This window comes from Anabrus simplex, chromosome 5 (genome assembly GCF_040414725.1).
Source record: "Anabrus simplex isolate iqAnaSimp1 chromosome 5, ASM4041472v1, whole genome shotgun sequence".
NCBI lineage: Eukaryota > Metazoa > Arthropoda > Insecta > Orthoptera > Tettigoniidae > Anabrus > Anabrus simplex.
Genome location: NC_090269.1, coordinates 305,505,462 through 305,528,188, shown reverse-complemented (window position 1 = coordinate 305,528,188; position 22,727 = coordinate 305,505,462). Strand labels below are relative to the sequence as shown.

Here is a 22,727-nt window from a genome sequence, read left to right as displayed (position 1 = left end):
TGTACAATCGGATTGGCGGAGAAAATTTTTCTTTTTTTAGAAAAGAAGTTACTTCAGGGCGCGATTCAAATTGACGAACTCCCCGTATTTTATATGGCAGAGCACAAGCCGCTGCCGGGAAGAGAAGGGGTGGGAGGGGAACTGAGGTGTTTGATGGAGACAGAGATAATGCTCCGCGTATATGCACAAGTTTCCTCGCACAGGATTGTCCTTATCTCTTACAGGCAATATCCATAATTCTTTTTCTTCTTCTTTCTTAATCTGTTTACCCTCCAGGGTCGGTTTTTTCCTCGGACTCAGCGAGGGATCCCACCTCTACCGCCACAAGGGCAGTGTCCTGGAGCTTCAGACTTTGGGTCGGGGGATACAACTGGGGAGAATGACCAGTACCTCGCCCAGGCGGCCTCACCTGCTATGCTGAACAGGGGCCTAGTGGAGGGATGGGAGGATTGGATGGGACAGGCAAGGAAGAGGGAAGGAAGCGGCCGTGGCCTTAAGTTAGGTACCATCCCGGCATTTGCCTGGAGGAGAAGTGGGAAACCACGGAAAACCACTTCCAGGATGGCTGAGGTGGGAATCGAACCCACCTCTACTCAGTTGACCTCCCGAGGCTGAGTGGACCCCGTTCCAGCCCTCGTACCACTTTTCAAATTTCGTGGCAGAGCCGGGAATCGAACCCGGACCTCCGGGGGTGGCAGCTAATCACGCTAACCACTACACCACAGAAATATCCATAATTCGTTTATTAAAACTCCGGAATTGCACACACAGTATAAGAACACACTGTAATTAAGACACACTTGTCAGTCTAGGAATGCACCATATCGTGTCTCCTCTCGTCAGTAATGTAACCGTGCTGGATAGCTGCAGTCGCTTAAGTGCGGCCAGTATCCAGTATTCGGGAGATAGTGGGTTCGAACCCCACTGTCGGTGGCCATAAAGATGGTTTTCCGTGGTTTCCCATTTTCACACCAGGAAAATGCTGGGGGTGTACATTATTTAAGGCCACGGCCGCTTCCTTCCCATTCCTAGCCCTTTCCTGTCACATCGTCGCCATAAGACTTATCTGTGTCGGTGCGACGTAAAGCAACTTGCCAAAAAAAAAAAAAAAAAAATGCAGTAACGTTTAATATTTAACATGCTCGAAGATGCAACGTTGCCGCCCCTCGATTGTGTATTCCTTTATCCACTACATTGTAAATAGAATTAAATGCCGAACGAAGGAAACAATGCGCCCAATGATTTGATTACAGTAGATGTTCAATATGTCTCTCTCCTACTTCGATGTACACTTCACAACGGTGTAGTAGTGACCTCTGGACTCTGTTCAGAATGAGTGTTCTACATCTGTCTCCCACTTCCCACCTCCCCTCCCTTGCCTTCCCTCCTCTGATGTACAACAGGCAGCGGCTGGCTCTCTGACATAATAAAAACATGTTCGTCAATTTGAAACGCGCGCCAGAAAGTAAAAGTAACTTCATTTTCTCGAAAAGAAACATTTTCACCGTTCCGTGGTTTTCCATTTTCACACCAGACAAACACCGGGGCTGTACCTTAATTAAGGCCACAGCTGCTACCTTTCAAATCCTAGCCATTTCCCATCCTTCCGTCGCCGAAAACATTCAATGTGCTTGTGCGAGGTTAAACAAGTATCAAAAAAAGTATTTATTTTTGACGTAGATCAACCTCCGAAAGTGTGAACGGAATGTGTGACCCCACAACTGTGGCGACGTGAGCTTTTACATGGATTTTCAGTCACAAGATGCCTTCAGAATACGATAGTCTCGTGAGAGGACCTGAGAAGGTGCCTGATATGAGTAGCAGCGGATCTGGTCACGGAAACCCTCAGGATGTCATTATGTTGTCCGCGTGGAACTCAGCACGCAGCGGTCATCTCGGCAGGCCAAGACCCTTGATGTGCTCTACATGCCTCTGTTTTTTGTTTTGTTTTGTTTTCTTTTCTTTTGTTTTGTTTTGTTTTAGACCTTTCCAAAAATAAATAAAACAGATGCGTATAATCTGATGAAGTTGTAGACCTATACAAAAGATACAATATGTCGTTCTAGCACATGTTTTCTAGACAGTGATTTTTGTAATTACTTTTATTTGGACATGAAGAAGTATTTAACTCACATTTACTCATATTAGTGTGATGATATTAGTGCTCAAGGCCGTCTGCTATGGTTAGTAAAACACTTTTCGTTGGATTATTATTTTCTTTACCTTTTCGGGTATCCACACGAACATTAATCTTATTTGTCTTTTCTTCCTCTCAAGAGTACGGAAATATTCTTTATATCGCTGAAACGTCTCCCACATTCTACATTATTGTAACTGGTATTGTAAACAGTCGATGGGCGAGTAGTTATCGCAGTAGCGTAGCCAGGATCAACCGACTGGTGGGGGTGGGGTTCTATTTACAAAATGATGATAGAGCGTAAAGAGAGTGATTGTGCGTGTGTGGTGTGCGCATGCGTGAGAGTTATAAGGACACTGGAAATGAAAATCCACGACCTGCTTCCAGTCATTCGAGCCCCATCTAGCGGCGGGGATAGGAACTGTGCCGGCTGCCGAACCCTGTCGCACTCCTCTGGGGCAATGATTAATGAATGGCAGATGAAATGAAATGATATTTGAGAGTGTTGCTAGAATGAATTATGGCAGGGAAAACCGGAGTATCCGAAGAAAAACCTGTCCCGCCTCCGCTTTATCCAGCACAAATCTCACATGGAGTGACCGGGATTTGAACCACGGAACTCAGCTGTGAGAGGCCGGCGCGCTGCCTTATGCCACTGATACAAGTAAATTATGTTGATATTTAGATTGCATTACCGGCACACTAAAACGATCTTACATTAAAATACACAGCATAAACAATATAATCAAGGTGAATAGTTTTATGGTAAATGGTATGTTCAGATTAAACCTAAAATTCAACTTTCAAGGCTTCTTATAAAATATATTCAAGAAATCTGTCGGTTTTACAATTATGTCTCTGTGGATGTTCAAAAAAGTCAACCCCTTGAATCAACTTCCACTTGTTTATTGTCAGTTTCTCTTTATTTTCTTTCGTAAAAATTCCATGGGGGGGGGGGATCCAGCTCCCCCTTGGCTACGCCATTGGGTTATCGTTACTCATTTCGCTATATTAGAAGTTAATCAAAGAGAATTCCATGGCTGGTTTGACAAAAAATCGAGTTTTTTTGGATTTACCGATTAAAACTAGCAATGCAATCACTGTATTGAGTGTTCGTATTTCGTGAACATTTAAATAACGAAGATGTACATTTTATGTTAAAAATAATTGAACTTCATAGTGCCTGAGAGTTCAGTATTTCATATAACTGACCTATTTACTCCGCCATTCTATAAGATTTGGCTTAATATACGATACATGTAGCACCATCTCTTGACTGTTCGAGAAACTAACTAGTACAGATAAGTTACTGACGCGGTAACTATGACAACCGTGGCCTTGAGACGGCCGTCATGCTGTTCCGAACGTTCTCCGGTGACGTTCCGTTCACTGAAACAAAACACTGGTGACGCAGGGCGTGTCGTAAATTGTGCGGCAGGTTAAAAACATCGCGTGTCTCTGTCTCATCCATCTGCCCACTTATATCCTCTACCGAGCGAGGAAAAACAGCTCGGAGATGAAATGTCTCTTATCAGTCTGTAATTGCCTGTTAATTTGAAGGGAATCGTTTTCTAGAACATCCATTGTGGTCCAGGAGTTAACAAAGTAGATTCTCGCCTGGTTGACCCATCCTATTTTCGAATTCCTATCTTTGCCACTCCGTAGATCAACTCTGGTTTTATTCCGACTCCGACGGTGATTAGGCCTGTGAGGCCTAGGCAGTCTTTCATTTGCATGCCTTCTTTCGCTGATACCTTCATTTATCGAAGGATCGGATCTCTTCCTTTTTCCCCTCTGATCAGTGTCAAGGTTGCCTAGTGTATTTCCTCTTACCACCACCAGATTATCGTCTCCCCCAACCCCCACCCGCGAACGAGTTGGCTGCGGATTACGGATCGCGTGGCAGTAAGCTTGCATTTGGAAGATGATATGTTCGAACCCAACCATTGGTAGCCCAGAAGTTATAATAATAATTTCGTGTGGCTATTTCTAGCCGAGTGCAGCCCTTGTAAGGCAGACCCTCCGATAAGGGTGGGCGGCATTTGCCATATGTAGGTAACTGCGTGTCATTGTGGTGTAGGATAGCGTTATGTGTGGTGTGTGAGTTGCAGAGATGTTGGGACAGGACAAACACCCAGTCCGCGGGCCACTGGAATTTACCAATGAAGGTTAAAATCCCCTACCCCGCCGGGTATCGAACCCGGGACCCTCTGAACCGAAGGCCAGTACGCTGACCATTCAGCCAACGATTCGGACAGCTCAGAAGTTGATTTTCCGTGATTTCCCATTTTCGCATCAGACAAATGCTGGGGCCGTACCTTAATTAAGGGCCATAGTCGCTTTCTTTCCAGTCCTAACCTTTCCTATCCCAACCAAACCCCATGGCGCAACAGACCCAAAGGGCCTTGGCCTACCAAGCGACCGCTGCTCAGCCCGAAGTCCTGCAGATTACGAAGTGCCGTGTGGTCGGCACGAAGAATCCTCTCGTTCATTATTCTTGGCTTTCTAGACCGGCCCTTCATACCCCATCGTCACCGGAGATCTATCAGAGATAGTACGCTGTTAAAGCACTTGCAGGCGGCCACAGTAGCTCAACGGTAGATCGCTGGCCTTCTGAGATCAAGTCAGCAGGTTCGATTCCGGCTCAGTCCAGTGGTAGGCCTATTTGAAGGTGCTCAGATACAACAGCGTCGTGATGGTAGATTTACGGACACTTAAAAGAACTCCTGCGGGACAAATTTCCAGCAACTCGGTGTCTCTAAAACCATAAACGTAGTTAATGGGGCGTAAAGATTATTATTATTATTAGCTAGAAAATGTGCTTCCTTCACTTTAACATCTGGTGATGATAGATAGAATAGATCACGGTCACACTTCCTCTCCAATTCTAGCAAAAAAATGTCAACAATAATTAATTTTCAAAATAAAAACACAAAAGACTCGGGGAAGACGTACGTTACCAGTCTGACTTAGCGCGCTCTTAATGCACCATGAAATCCCTAGCCCCGTACAGCAACAATATCTCGTAAAGGATTGCAAGCTGAAAAGTCGAGATCTGGCGATCCGAGGGATTTCTGACAAGAGAACCGTACGAAATAAGGAATCAGCTTGCCAAATAGTTTATCACATTTGATACAGGGTATTAAAATCATGTTATTTATTTATTTATTTATTTATTTATTTATTTATTTATTTATTTATTTATTTATTTATTTATTTGAAAGTACACAATCAGGCAGTAGGCACAGTGCAGTACCTTCTTAACACACCAATACTTACGATCTTAATAATACATAACTTTATGCAAAATTTAAAAGAAAATAAGGAGGAGAAGAAGAAGAAGGACAACAACAAGAACTTATAGAAACACAAAAGAAAATAATGATCTAAAACAGGTACAAGATCTTGTTATTTTTGAGTCTAAATGAAATAATACAAAGACAGAACTAAAAAAACAATGTATAAATAAAATTGATGATAATAATATCTAGACGGAGTATAGAAGATTATATCTGTATACCAAAGGTTTACTGTTGAGTGAAAAGAGAAGAATGACAGCTGTCAGTTACAAATACAATCAATCAATCAATCAATCAATCAATCAATCAATCAATCAATACTGATCTGCATTTAGGGTAGTCGCCCAGGTAGCAGATTCCCTATCTGTTGTTTTCCTAGCCTTTTCTTAAATGATTTCAAAGAACTTGGAAGTTTATTGAACATCTCCCGTGGTAAGTTATTCCAATTCCTAACTTCCCTTCTTATAAAATAATATTTGCCCCAATTTGTCCTATTGAATTCCTACTTTATCTTCATATTGTGATATTTCCTACTTTTACTACATGCCGCTGCACGGACAACTAGCAAAGGAAATGATTTAACAGATTGATGTGTTAGCAAAATAAGTCTGAAGACTTGCAGGCCATTCTAACTCACCTTTTGAGGACTAGAGAACTCTAACGCTGCCCTATGCCCGCCCAGGGCTGATCCCTTAATGCACCAGGTCGCTGATCTTGCCTTTTTTTTAACTGACATTTCGAACCATTTGAGTAATTTAAATGTTTCTTTGCAAAGCAAAAATGTGTTGATTGATGCTCTGTAGAAATGAATTTGTGCTTTTAAGATAGAACTACTTTCATTGTTCGAAAAACAATTGCAGGATAACATTTTTAAAGAATTCCCGTCTTTTAAACCATGTTACTTGCGCGATTTTAACACTGATAGTTGTTGTGAGGCCCTTAAACAATTCTCACTTATGCCTCATAAACTATGCCTTCTATACATCTTCCTCCCTCCCCTCCATTCCTTTCCCATTCACGCGTCTTCGGGACTTGCTCTCAAAGAGCAATCTCCCAGAGATGCCCTGTTGAAATGGCCTGTGCTACATCATGGTTGAAATTTCGTTTCACAACCAACATCATTATTACAAGTTACAGTATAAAAATAAAGTCTGCATCCGGGAGATAGTGGGCTCGAATCCCACTGTCGGCAGCCCTGAAGATGGTTTTCCGTGGTTTCGCATTTTCACACCAGGAAAATGCTGGGGCTGTACCTTAATTGAGGCCACGGCTGCTTCCTTCCCATTCCTAGGCCTTCCCTATTCCATCGTCACCATCTACTTAGGCCCTATTTGCTACAAATGTGTTTCATGCATGAGTGTGGTTGCTCATTCACTAACAAAAAAAGTCATCTAGATGAAGCCATGATTCAGCTTAATGTCTTAACTTCAGTTTCTCTCAGTTTAGGATAAAATAATACCAGTGCGATCACTCCAGGCTACCGATGGAATCCTGTGTAGCAGTTCTTTGTTGAAACAAAGAAACACTTCACAGTTCATGCAAGAAACAAAAGTGAACCCATTGCATCGAGGAATTTTGCATCGGGTTCGTGGTGAGTGTCGAATTTTCAAATATTGCTTTCAGTCCGGCAGAATTCATTCCAAACTTCAGTTCAATTATTCATGATGTAACCTCTTTCCGCTCATCCGTACATACAAATGCAAATCCGTGGAGCAGACAACCGCTGACCAACCAATATCAAAGATATTGTATTAACGTCATGGAGCACATTTGTCGATTGTTTAAAATAGGCTTTATTAGAACAGATACCTTGCCAACAATGAGTGATCAGAAACTTGCCATGGGAGTAACAATGCCGAAAAAAGTATTGGTGCTTTTTGTTTTTTGTAAACGTGACTATCTGTGAAACTTGTGTTACATTTCCTTGATCCACAATGTGATGGGTATTTTTAACGGGGGCCACAAAATGGAGGTATTTAAGCTTCATGAAACCGGCATAACGAACACTCTTATTACGCGTAATAACATCTTCAGAGCGATAAGAGAAACGGTTTCCAAGTTACGAGATTTTTACTGAAATTGCCCTTTACTTGATTTTAGAAAGTACTTTCGAACGCATCGAGCTATAGATAAACCTGTTACGTACCAAATTATACCTTTTCGTCAATATTATTCAACGGAATTCCAAAATCTGAAGGCTGGTTATAAAAAGCCAACTATCAAAGAATAATTAGGCCTATGAATGCGTGGCGTTAACTTTTCGCGAACACTGTACATAATTCATCGCTCCAAGGTTTGTTTTCGGGAACTGGTCAGTTTACACTGCGTGATGGTTATATTCTTCACCCAAGGCTAATTATCAGGTGACATTTGAGCTATCACCCACATGTCCAGTATTCGATATAAGGTCAGAGCTGCGCCTTGCCTTGAAAATTGAGTGAATAACAAGGCTATTGATTTCTTTCTGAGATTATAGATGCCTTCACAGCGTCGTTGTTCAATATTGAAGGTAGGTTCACAGGTTCGTATTGGACCTATACACATTAAAGAGGAACGCTGTTCAAATGGTCCATCTAGACCTACTCCCTGACCACTTAAAAATAGGCTTGTGCCGCAACACGACCCATGAAGCAGAATCAACCTTAACACACGTTTTCTTTAGAGACCACCCTCACAAATCCAGCGTCATTTGCGGAACGATCTGGTTGTAAAGTACTTGGTCTCTATTCGGAGTGGTTCTTTTTTCTGGTTACTTGTTCAACGTCGCACTAATACATCGAAGGTTTTCGGCGACGAAGGGATAGGAAAGGGCTAGGATTAGGAAGGTAGCTACCGTGGCATTAATTACTGTAGGGTACATTTGCCTGGTGTGAAAATGAGAAACCACGGGAAACCATCTTCAGGGCTGCCGACGGTGGAATTCGGATCCACTATCTCCCGAATACAAGCTCTCAGCTGCGCGACCCTAGCCGCAAGGTCTACTCGCTCGATTTGGTGTATTAAAGAAGAAATGCTATTTAGCGTACATATCATCACTTCCACTCAGTGTTCGTTTTCAAAGTGTCACGGTTAGACTGGCAAAGCAGTTAGGAATATACTTTTCAGGGAGTTCAAGCTGGCTTTTCAGATTTCGAAGACTCCATGACATACTGACCTTTAATATATCATATTAAACGCGATTTGTTACCGTACTCAGAATTGTAATGCTCTTAGGTTATTTCAGTAAATCCGGACTTTCATTCATCTAGTCAACTTACCCTCACCCCCTCCAATTACATTCCTTTGTGGGTGGGGGCGTTAAAATACATCCACGGTATCACCTTCTTGTCGTAAAGGGCTCATAAATAGGGAGCATGGGTTGGCGACCACGAAGCCCTTAGATAATTCCTGGCATTGCTTTCACTTACTTGCGCCAGGCTCCACACTTTCATCTATCCTATCTGAGTCTCTTGGTCAACTCTTGTTCTTTTCCAACGCCGACGCTATTAGAACATTCCAAGGCTAGAGAGTCTTTCATTTTCACGCCCTTCGTGGCCCTTGTCTTTCTTTGGCCAATATCTTCATTTTTCGAAGTGTCGGATCCCTTCCATTTTTCTCTCTTCTTAGTGTCATATAGAGGATGGTTGTTTAGTTGTACTTCCTCTTAAAACAGTAATCACCACCACCTCCAATCAAATCAGATTGACGAGGTTAATAACTTATACTATCAACAGATCCTAATTTCATGCATTTTACCAGAGCTTTTAGGTCACAGAAATCCGAGCCCTGGTTTTTCACATGACCGACAGTGACACAGCTGGCATACCGTCAATAGTTACACTACTCTTTACCTAACACAGCCAGAACATTGTATATTGAATGTGTAAACTAATTTAAATACCTTAAACGTATTATAATAGACAGCGAGACCCTGTTAAAGAAATTATATGTCTAATTAGGAATCCCAGATCATCTTCTAGCAAATGAAACCCTCCTTCGTTGATGACATTCAGAATCATAAACAGAAAGAAGCGTTAATGAAGCGCTACATTTGCTATACGTATGCCATGTGGTGTACGGACTTGAAAGACTGCAAGTAAACAAGCAAGTCTATAGTTTTATGTGACTGTCATTACCGAGATGAAAGCCACGAGACCTCACTTTTATGCAGAATCTGAGCTACAGGGATGTAAATTTTCAATTAGAAAATCCCACATATATTGGCTGAAACTCAAACATGTGGTTCGTTTGTGAGAAGCCAGTGACAATGTGTAAACACTAAGGTTTCAGAAGTTTATGACCTAAAGAAGTACAAAATATGCAAGCAAATATGCCCTAAAAACTAGCTAAATATAACGAAAAGGTGCAATATGACTTACGAAATTTAGTGAATATTACTAATATTAAACGTCATTATATAAAAATTGATTCGTGATGATACAGCAGACAGATTAAATCATATAAACTGACAGAGCTATAGTACGTTACAACTTTCAATATGCATTCATATTAAATCGCTTTCCTGCCGTTACCTTAACTTCAAACAAAAAAAGAACTGTTCCGTCAGTAGGCCTGCTGAAGATCTCTTCATTAAACTTTTTCACATAATTTCTTAATTTTACATCTCACTGCGCTTTACTTGTATGATAGGGTTCACTGTTGTAGTACTCGAAGTGTGACCAATCTGTTGAAATTCGTTGGTTGTGAAAGGGGAAGAGGGCTGTAACTGGACCCGTCAAAGATGAAATGGGCGAGAAAAAACATGGAATTTTCTTTGTTTGCTAATTGCTTCTCAGCTAAATACAATATCTACTGAAGTGGCATCCTCCTCATTGAGACGTCCTCGGAATCAGGTCTTCTAAACCTGCTACCTGTCTGTTCAGGGAAAAGAGAGAAAAATATATCTACTACAGTATTTGAAAATCCTCGACATAGATAACATGTATCTTATTAGAAATGACACCTCAATTTAAGCAAAACTGCTCAAAATATAACAATGACATTTTATAATTAAAATGAGCAAAGTGATCGAAATAATTAAAACGGCCGAAATATGCAACATAAAATTGGTCTAGACGAGGTCAGGGGCCCGTCATTCACACTTACTTTTCAGATTTCTGGTAAAATAAGTTCAGGAAAGAAATATGACTTTTCCTTAATATTCGAACCTTAGTAATCATAATCACATACATCAACCTCGCCCCCGCACTTCGTATCAGACGGCTCATTGTACCTCGTGAGAATGAGTGAACGCTGTTCCTGCACTCAGACTGTATAGGATTCATTCAGATTGCTGTAGGAGAACCCCTGTGGGTGGAGGTGTTGCCTGTCTGTCGTAAGAGATGACAGGAGCTCTCAACTTCGGGTCGTGGATTGGTAACCACAGGGGCCCTAGCTGAGACTAGCGTTGCTCCCACTTGTGGCTAGCATCCTCTTTTCTTGTATTTCCTATCCGACTTCCCTTGTTCAACTCGTTTTCTTCCAAATTAATAAGATATTGCAAAGCCTAAAAAGAAGTTACCCTTTCTTTTGTTATACCTTAATTTTTCGAAAGATCAGACCTCTTCTTCTTCTTCTTCTTTCTTCGTTTCGGCCTGCTGTGGACCACGTTATTTCAACCGTTTGCATCCTTGAGCTTTAATTCTTCCCCAGTACTCACGCATTCTCGTTCTGTGAGCCTCCTTCCTTTCATCAGTCCACTTCTTGCCTGTTTTCAACTTTGGCCTTTCTTGGAACCTCTTGTATCCCTGGAGCTTTTTCTGGAGAGGAGCACGTTTCTGGATGTCTTCGAGTGTGATTCCTATTTCTTGAAGGTCTTTTTCAACTTCGATAAACCAGGGTCCCTTGGTTTTCTTGTTAAGAAAGTAGGAAAAGATCCTATTGGTTTGTCTCTGTGTGCTCATGCGTGCTATATGGCCATAAAAATTAATCCTCCTTTTCCGAATCGTGTCCGTTATCCTCTCCATATGCTGGTACAGATCGCTGTTGTGTCGTCTCCTGTACTCACCATTTTCTTTGATTAAAGTTACACAGAAAGAAAATTGTTAGCTTTACGTCGCACGAACTATGTTTAGGCCGGATTGAATGGCTCAGACGGTTGAGGCGCTGGCCTTCTGACCCCAACTTGGCAGGTTCGATCCTGGTTTGGTCCGGTGGTATTTCCAGGTGCTGAAATACGTCAGGCTCGTGTCGGTAGATTTACTGACACGTAAAAGAACTCCTGCGAGACTAAATTACAGCACCTCGGAGTCTCCGAAAAACGTAAAAGTAGTCAGTGGAACGTAAAGCCAATAACATTATTATTAAGTACGTTTACGGTTAGCGGAGATGACAAAATGCCAGAATTTTATCCCGTAGAAGGTCTTTTACATACTAGTAAATCTACTGCAGAGACTGGCGTATTTGAGTACCTTCAAATACCACCGGATCGAACCCATCAGTTTAGGTTCGGAAGACCAATCGTCTGCTATCTGATCCACTCAGCCCGACGACTTAAGTGTATAGGGGATGATTTCCTAAATAGTTGTAGTTTCCCATAAAACATTAATCACTGCCACAGCCACCACTACTACTTCATACGAGTCAGGAATCGAACCCGTGTCCTCTAAGCAAGATGCAAAGAAAGAAAACGAAAGGCAAAGGAGCAAGTTGCGTTAAAGGCTAAAACTGTAAAGTTACGAAAGGTGATATGATTCATCTTCATGTGAGGGATACATCTTTGATTGACAGGTAAAGGAAGGCCAAATATTAACACGTAGATATAACGCGATACATATTAAATACTGTACGTAACGAAGATTGTGGGTAGTTAATAGAGATCTTTCCCAAGAAATTCGGTCATGATGATGTCTTTCTTCTTCTCTTGGTTTACTTGAAATCGCAGATCTATATAAATAAAATTGTTCGTGTCTGTTTGTTTGTCTGTTTGTTCCACCATCACGTCGAAACGGCTGGATAGATCTCAACCAAACTTCATATTTAGAGTATACTCATCCCGGGGAAGGTTTCGATATGCATATAATTTTAAAATCTTTGAATACACGGGGGGTTTATAGGAAAACCAGAATGGTTTTTCCACCATCACGTCGAAACGGCTGGATAGATCTCAACCAAACTTCATATTTAGAGTATACTCGTCCCGGGGAAGGTTTCGATATGCATATCATTTTAAAATCTTTGAAAACACGGGGGGTTTATAGGAAAACCAGAATGGTTTTTCCACCATCACGTCGAAACGGCTGGATAGATCTCAACCAAACTTCATATTTAGAGTATACTACTCCCGGGGAAGGTTTCGATATGCATATCATTTTAAAATCTTTGAATACACGGGGGTTTATAGGAAAACCAGAATGGTTTTTCCACCATCACGTCGAAACGGCTGGATAGATCTCAACTAAATTTCTTATTTAGAGTATACTCATCCCGGGGAAGGTTTCGATATGCATATCATTTTAAAATCTTTGAATACACGGGGGGTTTATAGGAAAACCAGAATGGTTTTTCCACCATCACGTCGAAACGGCTGGATAGATCTCAACCAAATTTCATATTTAGAGTATACTCATCCCGGAGAAGGTTTCGATATGCATATCATTTTAAAATCTTTGAATACACGGGGGGTTTATAGGAAAACCAGAATGGTTTTTCCACCATCACGTCGAAACGGCTGGATAGATCTCAACCAAACTACATATATAGAGTATACTCATCCCGGGGAAGGTTTCGATATGCATATCATTTTAAAATCTTTGAATACACGGGGGTTTATAGGAAAACCAGAATGGTTTTTCCACCATCACGTCGAAACGGCTGGGTAGATCTCAACCAAATTTCATATTTAGAGTATACTCATCCCGGGGAAGGTTTTGGTATGCATATCATTTTAAAATCTTTGAATACACGGGGGGTTTATAGGAAAACCAGAATGGTTTTTCCACCATCACGTCGAAACGGCTGGATAGATCTCAACAAAACTACATATTTAGAGTATACTCCTCCCGGGGAAGGTTTCGATATGCATATCATTTTAAAATCTTTGAATACAGGGGGGTTTATAGAAAAACCAGAATGTTTTTTCCACCATCACGTCGAAACGGCTGGATAGATCTCAACCAAACTTCATATTTAGAGTATACTCCTCCCGGGGAAGGTTTCGATATGCATATCATTTTAGAATCTTGGAATACACGGGGTGTTTATAGGAAAACCAGAATGGTTTTTCCACCATCACGTCGAAACGGCTGGATAGATCTCAACCAAACTTCATATTCAGAGTATACTCATCCCGGGGAAGGTTTCAATATGCATATCATTTTAAAATCTTTGAATAGACGGGGGTTTATAGGAAAACCAGAATGGTTTTCCTCCATTTTCTCTTATACTATCGATTTTCTGTAAACTTCGTTTACCGTACGTGAAACGTCTCTTCATTATAAACAACTTTCGTTATGTTCATAATTTACCTTACTCTTTACATGACGGAGAAATTTACAATTTTCTGCTGGTACCATGCTCTGCATTGAGTGACCGACAGACCGACAACGAACCTACAGGTTACCATGGCAACGTCTCTGACTGCATGCCAGCAGGGAAGTAACGTATTGCCATTTTCCTCATCATGCTTTTAAATTCGTGGTTGTTCCTTGGGTAGAAGGCAAGAGAGGCGCCAATGGGCCTATCTGCGGGATATTGGCGGAATATCGTTGGATGTTATAACCGCCTTCGAATAGATTAAGTAATAACACCATTAGTCATCTTCTTATTATTTGTTTACCTAGGAATCAATGGACCTAAATTTCTCCTCTGTTACCGCTTTATTATATCCATAACTCACACTGGCATAATTTATTGAGGGGCATTTGATTTTCCAATACATTAACTTGGCATTTACATATTTGTCGTTATCCGGCTGTCCTCAGTTATAATCCATTTTCTATTACTTTCAACTTTCTTAACTGTATTATTTTCTTCCTTAATTACGCCGTATGTACGCGAGTGCTACAAACTACTGGATGTATTTCCACCAATACTCATATTTAGAATACACCTGTCCTTGATAGGTTTTAGGGCAAATATTGTTTCTAAATCCCTGAACTGACTGGGGGTTTATACGAAACCGAAACAGTGATTTTGCACTTCCACAAAATATACACAACCAACGTTAATTTAAATCTACCTGCCTTGGTAGAAATTAATTTCTAAACCTTTTTTCTCATGTGCATCATTTCGATACGAGGATTAATAAGGGAGATATCATTAACGGACCGTTTTTTTGTACAAGTCCCATCGGACTTAACTCACGAGCGGGTGCGTGTAAAGCGTATTCCTTACAACTTGAAAACTACTGAAGACATTCGAACCAAAATTCATATTTAGCATCCACCTGTCCAAAGGTAGGTTTTAAACGTAAATAACATTACATGTTTCGGAATGGACTGGCGGTTTATAGGGAACCGAAATGGTGATTTTATTCTTCCACAATATATACAGAACAAGACCAACCTGACTGGAAATCGACCAAACGTGATGGAATTCCACCTCTCTAAACCTTTTTTTCATGTGCATTTTTTCGTCAGGAGGATTAATAAGGGAGATATCATAAATGGTCAGTTTTGCAGGTTAAGTCCAGCGGACATAGCCAAAAAGGTGTTTTACATCTAGCAGATTCCTTATCTATATAAATCAAATCGTAACGACTGTGTGCCTCTACACTGACTATTTTGGCGAAATTTTCGTACAGCTTTCCGTTTAAGGGGTAATAATGACCATCTGCATAATTTTTGGTTTAGTTTCCTGAAAGTCCAAATTTTTACCCGCCTCGCCCGAAATCCAGATTGCGGCATAACCTGCCAGAAGAAAAAGAAGATAATTGAAATTTGACAAAATTATACGTTTTAGCCTGTAACGAACGGAAAACATCCAAGATCTTTAAATTTTTCACTTTTTATCCCCGAAGAATATCGAAATATGCAGGCAATTTTAATGATGGTGCAGACCTTCGGAAATTCCTATCACATAACGGATTGCACAATCTCCGTTCAATTTGGAATGATCTACAACCTTGGTCTTATGACTTTTTGCCGTATCTGTATCCCTTTTACGTCTGATTTTTCTCTATTAATGGATGTTAAGTCAATTTGGAATTTTCACATGCATAATTCATACCTTCGATTACTTATATGAAATACAGAATCATCAAACTCTTCACGAAAATTGGCCCACCCAGTAGCCATATATGAGCCAAATGCTATGTATGTAGCTGTCACATAATTATCCGAAAAGTAATGTAATGTGAGATTATCTTACAAGAACGTTACCCTGTTCCACGTTTCTAACTCAATCTGACCCAAGAATAGATGACATATCATAGGACCAGCCATTTAGGCCACTAAATCCGGCGTGTCTTATGGTATAATCCTTTGTCGATATGACGTACGTTTAGTAGCAGTTAATCTGTAAATGAAGGTCTTCAATATTGTAAACACGCATATACTTTCGTATGTCGATCTATATATATTCACTGATGTCGATTTGTAGCGATCGAGAAAGGGTGGGTCTGCTATTGTAATCAGTACTCCCCACACCGACTTTGACTGGCAGTATGAAAGGGTTCCTTCTCCAACTCCTGTGTAACTGCCATTAGTAAGGAAGGTCTACAATTGTAATGAATAGTTCACTTCTCGATTTGACTTGCAGAAGACAAGTGAGCATGCAGTTTTGTTTAAAACTCCCCTACCCGATTGTGTTTGGCAGTAGGCAAGGGTGCCCGCCATTATAAAGAAATGTCCTCATCTAAAATGTGACTGGCATTAGGCATAGTGGCCTGCTATTTTGATGGAAACTCACCAACTTGGTGTGACTGGCAGTAAGCTGGCTGGAAGTAGGAAAATGGGCCTGGCATTATAATGATAACTTCACAACTCAATTTCGAGTGATAGTAGGGTAATTGCCTGCCATTATAATAAAAACTGTAATCTGTCTGGAAGTAGGAAAGGGGGCTGCCATTTTAACGAAAACTCCCCAAATCGATTATGTCCGCATAGTAGGCAATGGGGCCTGCAATTATAATGTAAACTTCCCAACTCGATTGTGAATGTCAGTAGGCAAGTGAGCCTGCCGTTATATCACAAATCCATAACAAACACTTTACATTGGAAACAACGTACGGGGACCTCCCCGTGCTCTTTCTCGGATAACGCTAAGAGACATGCAATTTTAAGTCAATCTTATTTACTGCATGCACACTATTTACTTCGATATTCGAATACAATGTAGAATACCGTAGCGAAGCACGGGTACATTCGCTAGTCATTAATAAATACTGAGCACAAAGAGAGAACAGTAATTAATGTAGCCAGCCTGTGGCGATGCCAAGTCAAGGTCACCGCTCCACTGCTATTGTATCTGTCGTGCCAACTTCACCTCGTGTTCTTTAGTCTTGATACTATTCGGCTACGATTCTTTGGGCTTTACGTCGTGATACACTGGTACAGAATACAGAAAACTGCGTACTAAATGAAAATCAATGTTAAATTCTATTTTTAACAACATTTGTGTTTCTCTTAAACCACGTGTACGAAACTTTAGACGCGTTTCGCTATAGTACGAATAGTTAGTGTCCGCCTCTGTGGTGTAGTGGTTAGCGTGATTAGCTGCCACCCCCGGAGGTCCGGGTTCGATTCCCGGCTCTGCCACGAAATTTGAAAAGTGGTACGAGGGCTGGAATGGGGTCCACTCAGCCTCGGGAGGTCAACTGAGTAGAGGTGGGTTCGATTCCCACCTCAGCCATCCTGGAAGTGGTTTCCCGTGGTTTCCCGTGGTTTCCCACTTCTCCTCCAGGCGAATGCCGGGATGGTACCTAACTTAAGGCCACGGCCGCTTCCTTCCCTCTTCCTTGCCTATCCCATCCCTCCACAAGGCCCCTCTTCAGCATAGCAGGTGAGGCCACCTGGGCGAGGTACTGGTCACTCTCCCCAGTTGTATCCCAGACCAAGAGTCTGAAGCTCCAGGACACTGCCCTTGTGGCGGTAGAGGTGGGATCCCTCGCTGAGTTCGAGGGAAAAGCCGAACCTGGAGGGTAAACAGATGATGATGAAGATGATGATATAAGGCCTGACAAACTGAAGTGCACTTAATGACAACTACGTAACTCTGACAACTTACAGTCCGTAGCCCCAGAGAGAATCTGTGGTAACACTTAATAAGCTATCACGATGCAGGATCCGATCTGTATTACTTTTCGCACATTCCAGTAATTTATCTTCAGTTGGCATTGTATCTCCAGCTGCAGTTCGCTGCTTCCAGCCATATTTGCATAGATTAATCATCAACAAAATAAGCAGAAAAAGAATTTGACTATACTCGGATATTCATCACATCTATGAATATCATTCCCGATATCTTCGCTTTCGTCCTTCCATGCTGTGGATTTAATTCCGCCAATTATTCTGCCCCAAGTTCAAAATTCCTTCGTCCTTCAGCAGGATTGTTAATGACCACCAATCGTGACTTAATTCAACTACAAAGTAAGTTTCCCCATTTTAGAGAATATGCATGTTGTGGTGGTCTCCATGGGACATAATACAGCATCATTCTAAACTAAATTCGTGGTCGGGAAAGGAGTTGGTCGCTTTATAGCTTGCTCCTGCATGAATCTAAATCGGTTCTCGAGGAAGGCGGGTCGCGTTAAACGTGTGGTCTTCAGGAGGGGTTTCACTACATACAGTGAAATAGTGAACGCAGAACTGCAAGAATTGGTAACGTAATAAGAATAGTGCTACACTGCACAATGAAGGGAACAGTAAAGAGGAACGTTTTCTCGTCAATGTTTAGTGGTCCATTCAATTCATTTTGACTGGGAACAAAGATAATATTATCTTAATCGTTTATCCAAATTAGAGTAAAATCATAAATATCAACAATTAAGTGAGCAAGAAAACTGGTACCTGCTAAGTGTTGTTTTCTTTTCACGATTTTAATCTGTCCAGTTTGGAAAAAAAAAATCGCAAATAGACTCTAACAGCAAAATTTCTGAAACGTGGATAATTCTTTTTAAAATTCCAAAACACAAATTAATGATTTACAAGTCTAAATATATGCCTAAGTAGTAAATAATTAAATCAACTCATAATAAAGGTGTTGAAATGACATACGAAATAAAAAATATTTTAGGTTATATCTATGCTAAAATTGTAACGGTTTAGAATGCCGTTGAACTTCCTTAATAATTTAGGATATATTTATCTATTAACTTTTCTCATTTTGAACTCAAAATAACTATTAGTTCTTTGATCCTGGCCAAAATGTGCGTTTTCTTGGATTTTTTTTAAGGCTTTGAAGCAAACATTTCTAAAGGAATTATTTCACAGCAATAAATACTGTAAATAACACAATTTCAAGGAAAAGTGAGTTTGTAAATCCGCTGCTGCTGCTGCTGCTGCTGCAGAAGCTGCAGGTCTTCCCTGTATGCGTGAAGGGGGACCTTCGTCTTTGTTATTTTCGAGTGAATCTAGGAGCAGGTACTCGCGAGTACATATTTTGTGACCACAGATATAGACTGAAGAATTCCTAAGTTTCCTCTATCCGTTATAAAATAATAGACAAGCTTGTGCATGGATTGCAGCAATACATGATCAGTAATCGAATGATGACCGTTAGAGTTAAAATATGGGGCCTGCCTATCATCACTCATGAATTGAGAGAGCTTATGCATGGCATGTTGTTTGAATGAATCTCGGAGTAACCTGGTGTTTTTCTTGATTATATGTTTGCCCTCTCCTCACGTTGCCGTTCTGTTTCCACCTGCAGGTGTGGCTTCACCTGACACCAATGGCAAACTTTCTCAACTGGAGTATGAAGATTAGTTTTCAACTAGTGTTAATGATGCTGCTGCTGACGTATGTAATGAGACCCCCCCTTTGTCTTGACGGTGAGTGATATCCACACATCATGACCGCCGTCCTTCGACCACGTACTCTCTGGGGACCCTCCCCCATGTGTCGCAGGTTCTTCGCTATCCCCAGGTGAGCCATCACACCGCACCGTGCGACCGCAAGGTCCACATAGTATTATTCGATTATACCTAGAAAATAGAAATGTTCTCACACAAAATAAATTCAAATATATAAAGCAATGCCATTCTGTGAGACAAAGTGTCTGAGGAAAATCTTAAGTCCCCATTACTAAGTCCAATTGTAATGCCAAACATGAAATGATTACTTCCATACATTCACATACAGTTGAAAATTTGGTGATAAAAGATGTCTGAGAAACCAAGCTCAGTTTATAAAAGTGTCTTCATTTGTAGGTCTACACAAGAAATATATAGACTAGAGAATTGTACCTTCCTTTTTTCCCTTTCTTTTCAACATCATCTTCCAACGATTAGTCTATGTGGAGTTGGTGGAACATGCAGGCTCCCGGTGAACCCATCTCACTTCGAGGTAGAGTACATACAATGTTGCTGATATAGCTGAAAGTGCCACACAACCTCTAATTTGCAGGCGCATTCTCAGCTGCTAATGGGAAACCTTGCCCACAGGAGATCGATGGAAATTCTATCTTTGGATGGTGCAAGGAGCATCTGCCTCTGGGCAGGAAGATGATCCTAGGAGATATATTTCACAAGGTGGTATTCGACAGTGGTCAAGAAATTGTCAAAGCAGGCTTTTACTTTTCACTATGAGCAGCGAATAAAAAACGATTCACTGAACTGATTTCAAAATTTTACTTCAATAAAATCAAAATCAATTTCCTTCGGTGTAATAAACCATTCAGGACGATCAGATGTGTAACTACTCTTGAAAAGTGCATATTGAATCACCTCACTTCTGGCACCATCCAAAGGTAAACTTCCATCGTTCTCATATGCGTAAGGTTTTCCAGTAGTAAACAATATATGATATCAGTAGCATTGTGTTTTCCCGACGTCGAAGTGGAATAGCTTCCTCGTCAATTTGGGGCACGGCTTAAGACCCAATACCGTGCACATAGGGAATTGAACCACAAACATCTTTATCAACAAAATAATGTTTCTTGTCACTCATAATGTGTTGAAACCCCTACAATCAGTAGCTGAAAGGTTTCATGATCCACTCGGCATTTTCCATGCCCTTCTGTAATTGTATGCTGATGCAGGAGCAGACACGCCGAATTCACGAAAGGTTTTCATTTCGTTATCTTGTTTAGAATTATACTCGTAATGTTTGTGAAAACTAGAACCAGTTTCTGCGCAGGTTTGCTTTTCTGCCATCACTTAATAATCGTTCGACCCCATGGCTAATTGGTTAGCATACTGGCCTTTGGTCCAAGAGGTCCTGTGTTCGATTCCCGAACAGATTGGGGATTTTAACCTTTATTGGTTAATTCCTCTTTCTCGTGTTTGGATGTGCATGGTATCTTCAACATTAGAATCCATCCTAAGTAGGGCTCCATTCTCACAGACGCGCAGGTCGCCCATGGTTGTCAACGTGAAACGTCTGCCTCTAGAAGGCATACCCCATTTTAAACAAACTTAAAAACTTAACGAGTTTCTACTAACAAAGGAGTCTTGCAGATTTGAGCACAGGAAAAGTGAGTTACCCATCCGACCAAATAAATATAGACTTGCAACACTGTATATCACTCATCTTGTCTGAGCCATTTCCCTTTCCCAGGATGTCATCTCCTTGTTAGCAGACTTCACTGAGCAGACTAGACACTGACAGCTTGACTGCAGAGGAGTGAAATTCACTCACCGTTTTGTTGTCAGTGTTGCGGTCTGAAGAGCAGTTGTGCCACACGCGCAGAACAACATGAGAAAGTAAATAATCGCGTGCTCCACATAGACTCAGTTACTTAGCTAGAGAAGTTGTGTGGGAAAGACTAATCTCGTTACTAGAGCCCGGATTTGTATGCACAATTAAATAGTAAAATATGCTTCTAAATATACTCGAAAAATGTAAAATAAGCATGCACCATAATGTACAAAAACTAGTGACCAACGAAATATTTTTGTGGGGAAATCTTACCTTATTCCAGGCTATTACAGTATGTAAAGAAAGCATGAGATTTTATGTGTGTGTGAATCTCCTACGTCTCTCAATGAAGAATGTTTAATACAATGAAAGGGTCTTCTAAATTTCGCGACGTTACAGGTGTATGATGGAAGCACCACAATTTTTCTTCGGTGAATTCCTCTTTTAGTTCAGATTTTTCACCGGAAAGCCTTGTGCTAAATTAACAGATTTTCTTTTTAGTGGCTTTACGTCACACCGACACAGATAGGTCTTATGGCGACGATAGGAGGGGAAAGGCCTAGGACTTGGAAGGAAGAGGCCGTGGCCTTCATTAAGGTACAGCCTCAACATTTTCCTGGTGTGAAAATGGGAAACGACGGAAAACCATCTTCAGAGTTGCCGACAGTGGGATTCCAACCCACTATCTCCCGGATGCAAGCTCACAGCTGCGCGCCCCTAACCGCACGACCAACTCGCCCGGTACAGATTGGTTTTACCAGAATTTTTCAATAATTAGGTGGCTGCTGGTCCCCCAGTGGAGGAAATACCACTGAAATCCAGTTCGTAGCGTCTGTTTTCCGGTTTAGGGGTGGCTGCAAGCGGCGTCTGTTCTGCGGGTTAGGGGCGGTCTTATTGAAACCTGGCAGTTAGGTATAGAATGCCTTTAAGTGCGGCAAGCCCACCGCAATAATAGCCTGTGTAAAGCGTCAAAGTGTTTCAGGAATGGAAATCAATGTTCCAACTCCCGACTCAGGAGCTCCCTGAACGAGAGTAAACTGAAGAAGTACACTCAACTTTCGATTAACCGGGATGATGTAGGTTAAAAGCTTCCCGGATAAGTAAAACCGCGGTTAACCCGCAAAAAGTTAAAAATAGAACAGGCGTACTGAAATTATATTTCAAATGATAATAAATGATACTGCTGTATTGTTTTTTATTAACTTACCCAATGCGTTGCAGTAAAAGAAGCACTTAGCGCAATTAATAAACGGAAGAATAAAAAGCACTTTTCATTGACACTAATAAGGCAAAGAAAAATATTCAGACTACCTAACTTTACTGTCTCGGAAAATAATCAGTCATGGTTTTCTGCTTTTGTGCCGAGAAACACTTTTTCTTTATTTTGCTTCTCAAGTTTCTCAAAACAAGTTTTTCGGTGATGAGAGCATCATCCTGGCAATGTTATCCCTCCTCCTAACACTCGTGCAATTTTAGTGTTTTTGACTTTGCGGCAGCTGCCACGCGGTTCATCCGATTACGGTAAATCGAGAGTTGAGCGTATGTGTATTCTTCTGTCACAAAAACACATGGTAG

General features: G+C 41.1%; 1 protein-coding gene across 5 annotated transcripts in view; it reads left to right on the top strand.

Annotated features, from left to right (window-relative positions):
• cu (curled) overlaps nt 1–22,727 on the top strand; it is a 443,224-nt gene that overhangs the window by 227,786 nt on the left and 192,711 nt on the right. For 3 of the 5 annotated variants that reach the window (XM_067148546.2, XM_067148545.2, XM_067148547.2), the window contains exon 2: nt 19,225–19,439. The exons of the other annotated variants lie outside the window; for them this stretch is intronic. In XM_067148546.2, coding sequence (XP_067004647.1) covers nt 19,366–19,439 — 74 coding nt within the window. In that variant the 5' untranslated portion in view covers nt 19,225–19,365. The remainder of the gene's footprint in view (nt 1–19,224; nt 19,440–22,727) is intronic. 5 annotated transcript variants of the gene reach the window in all.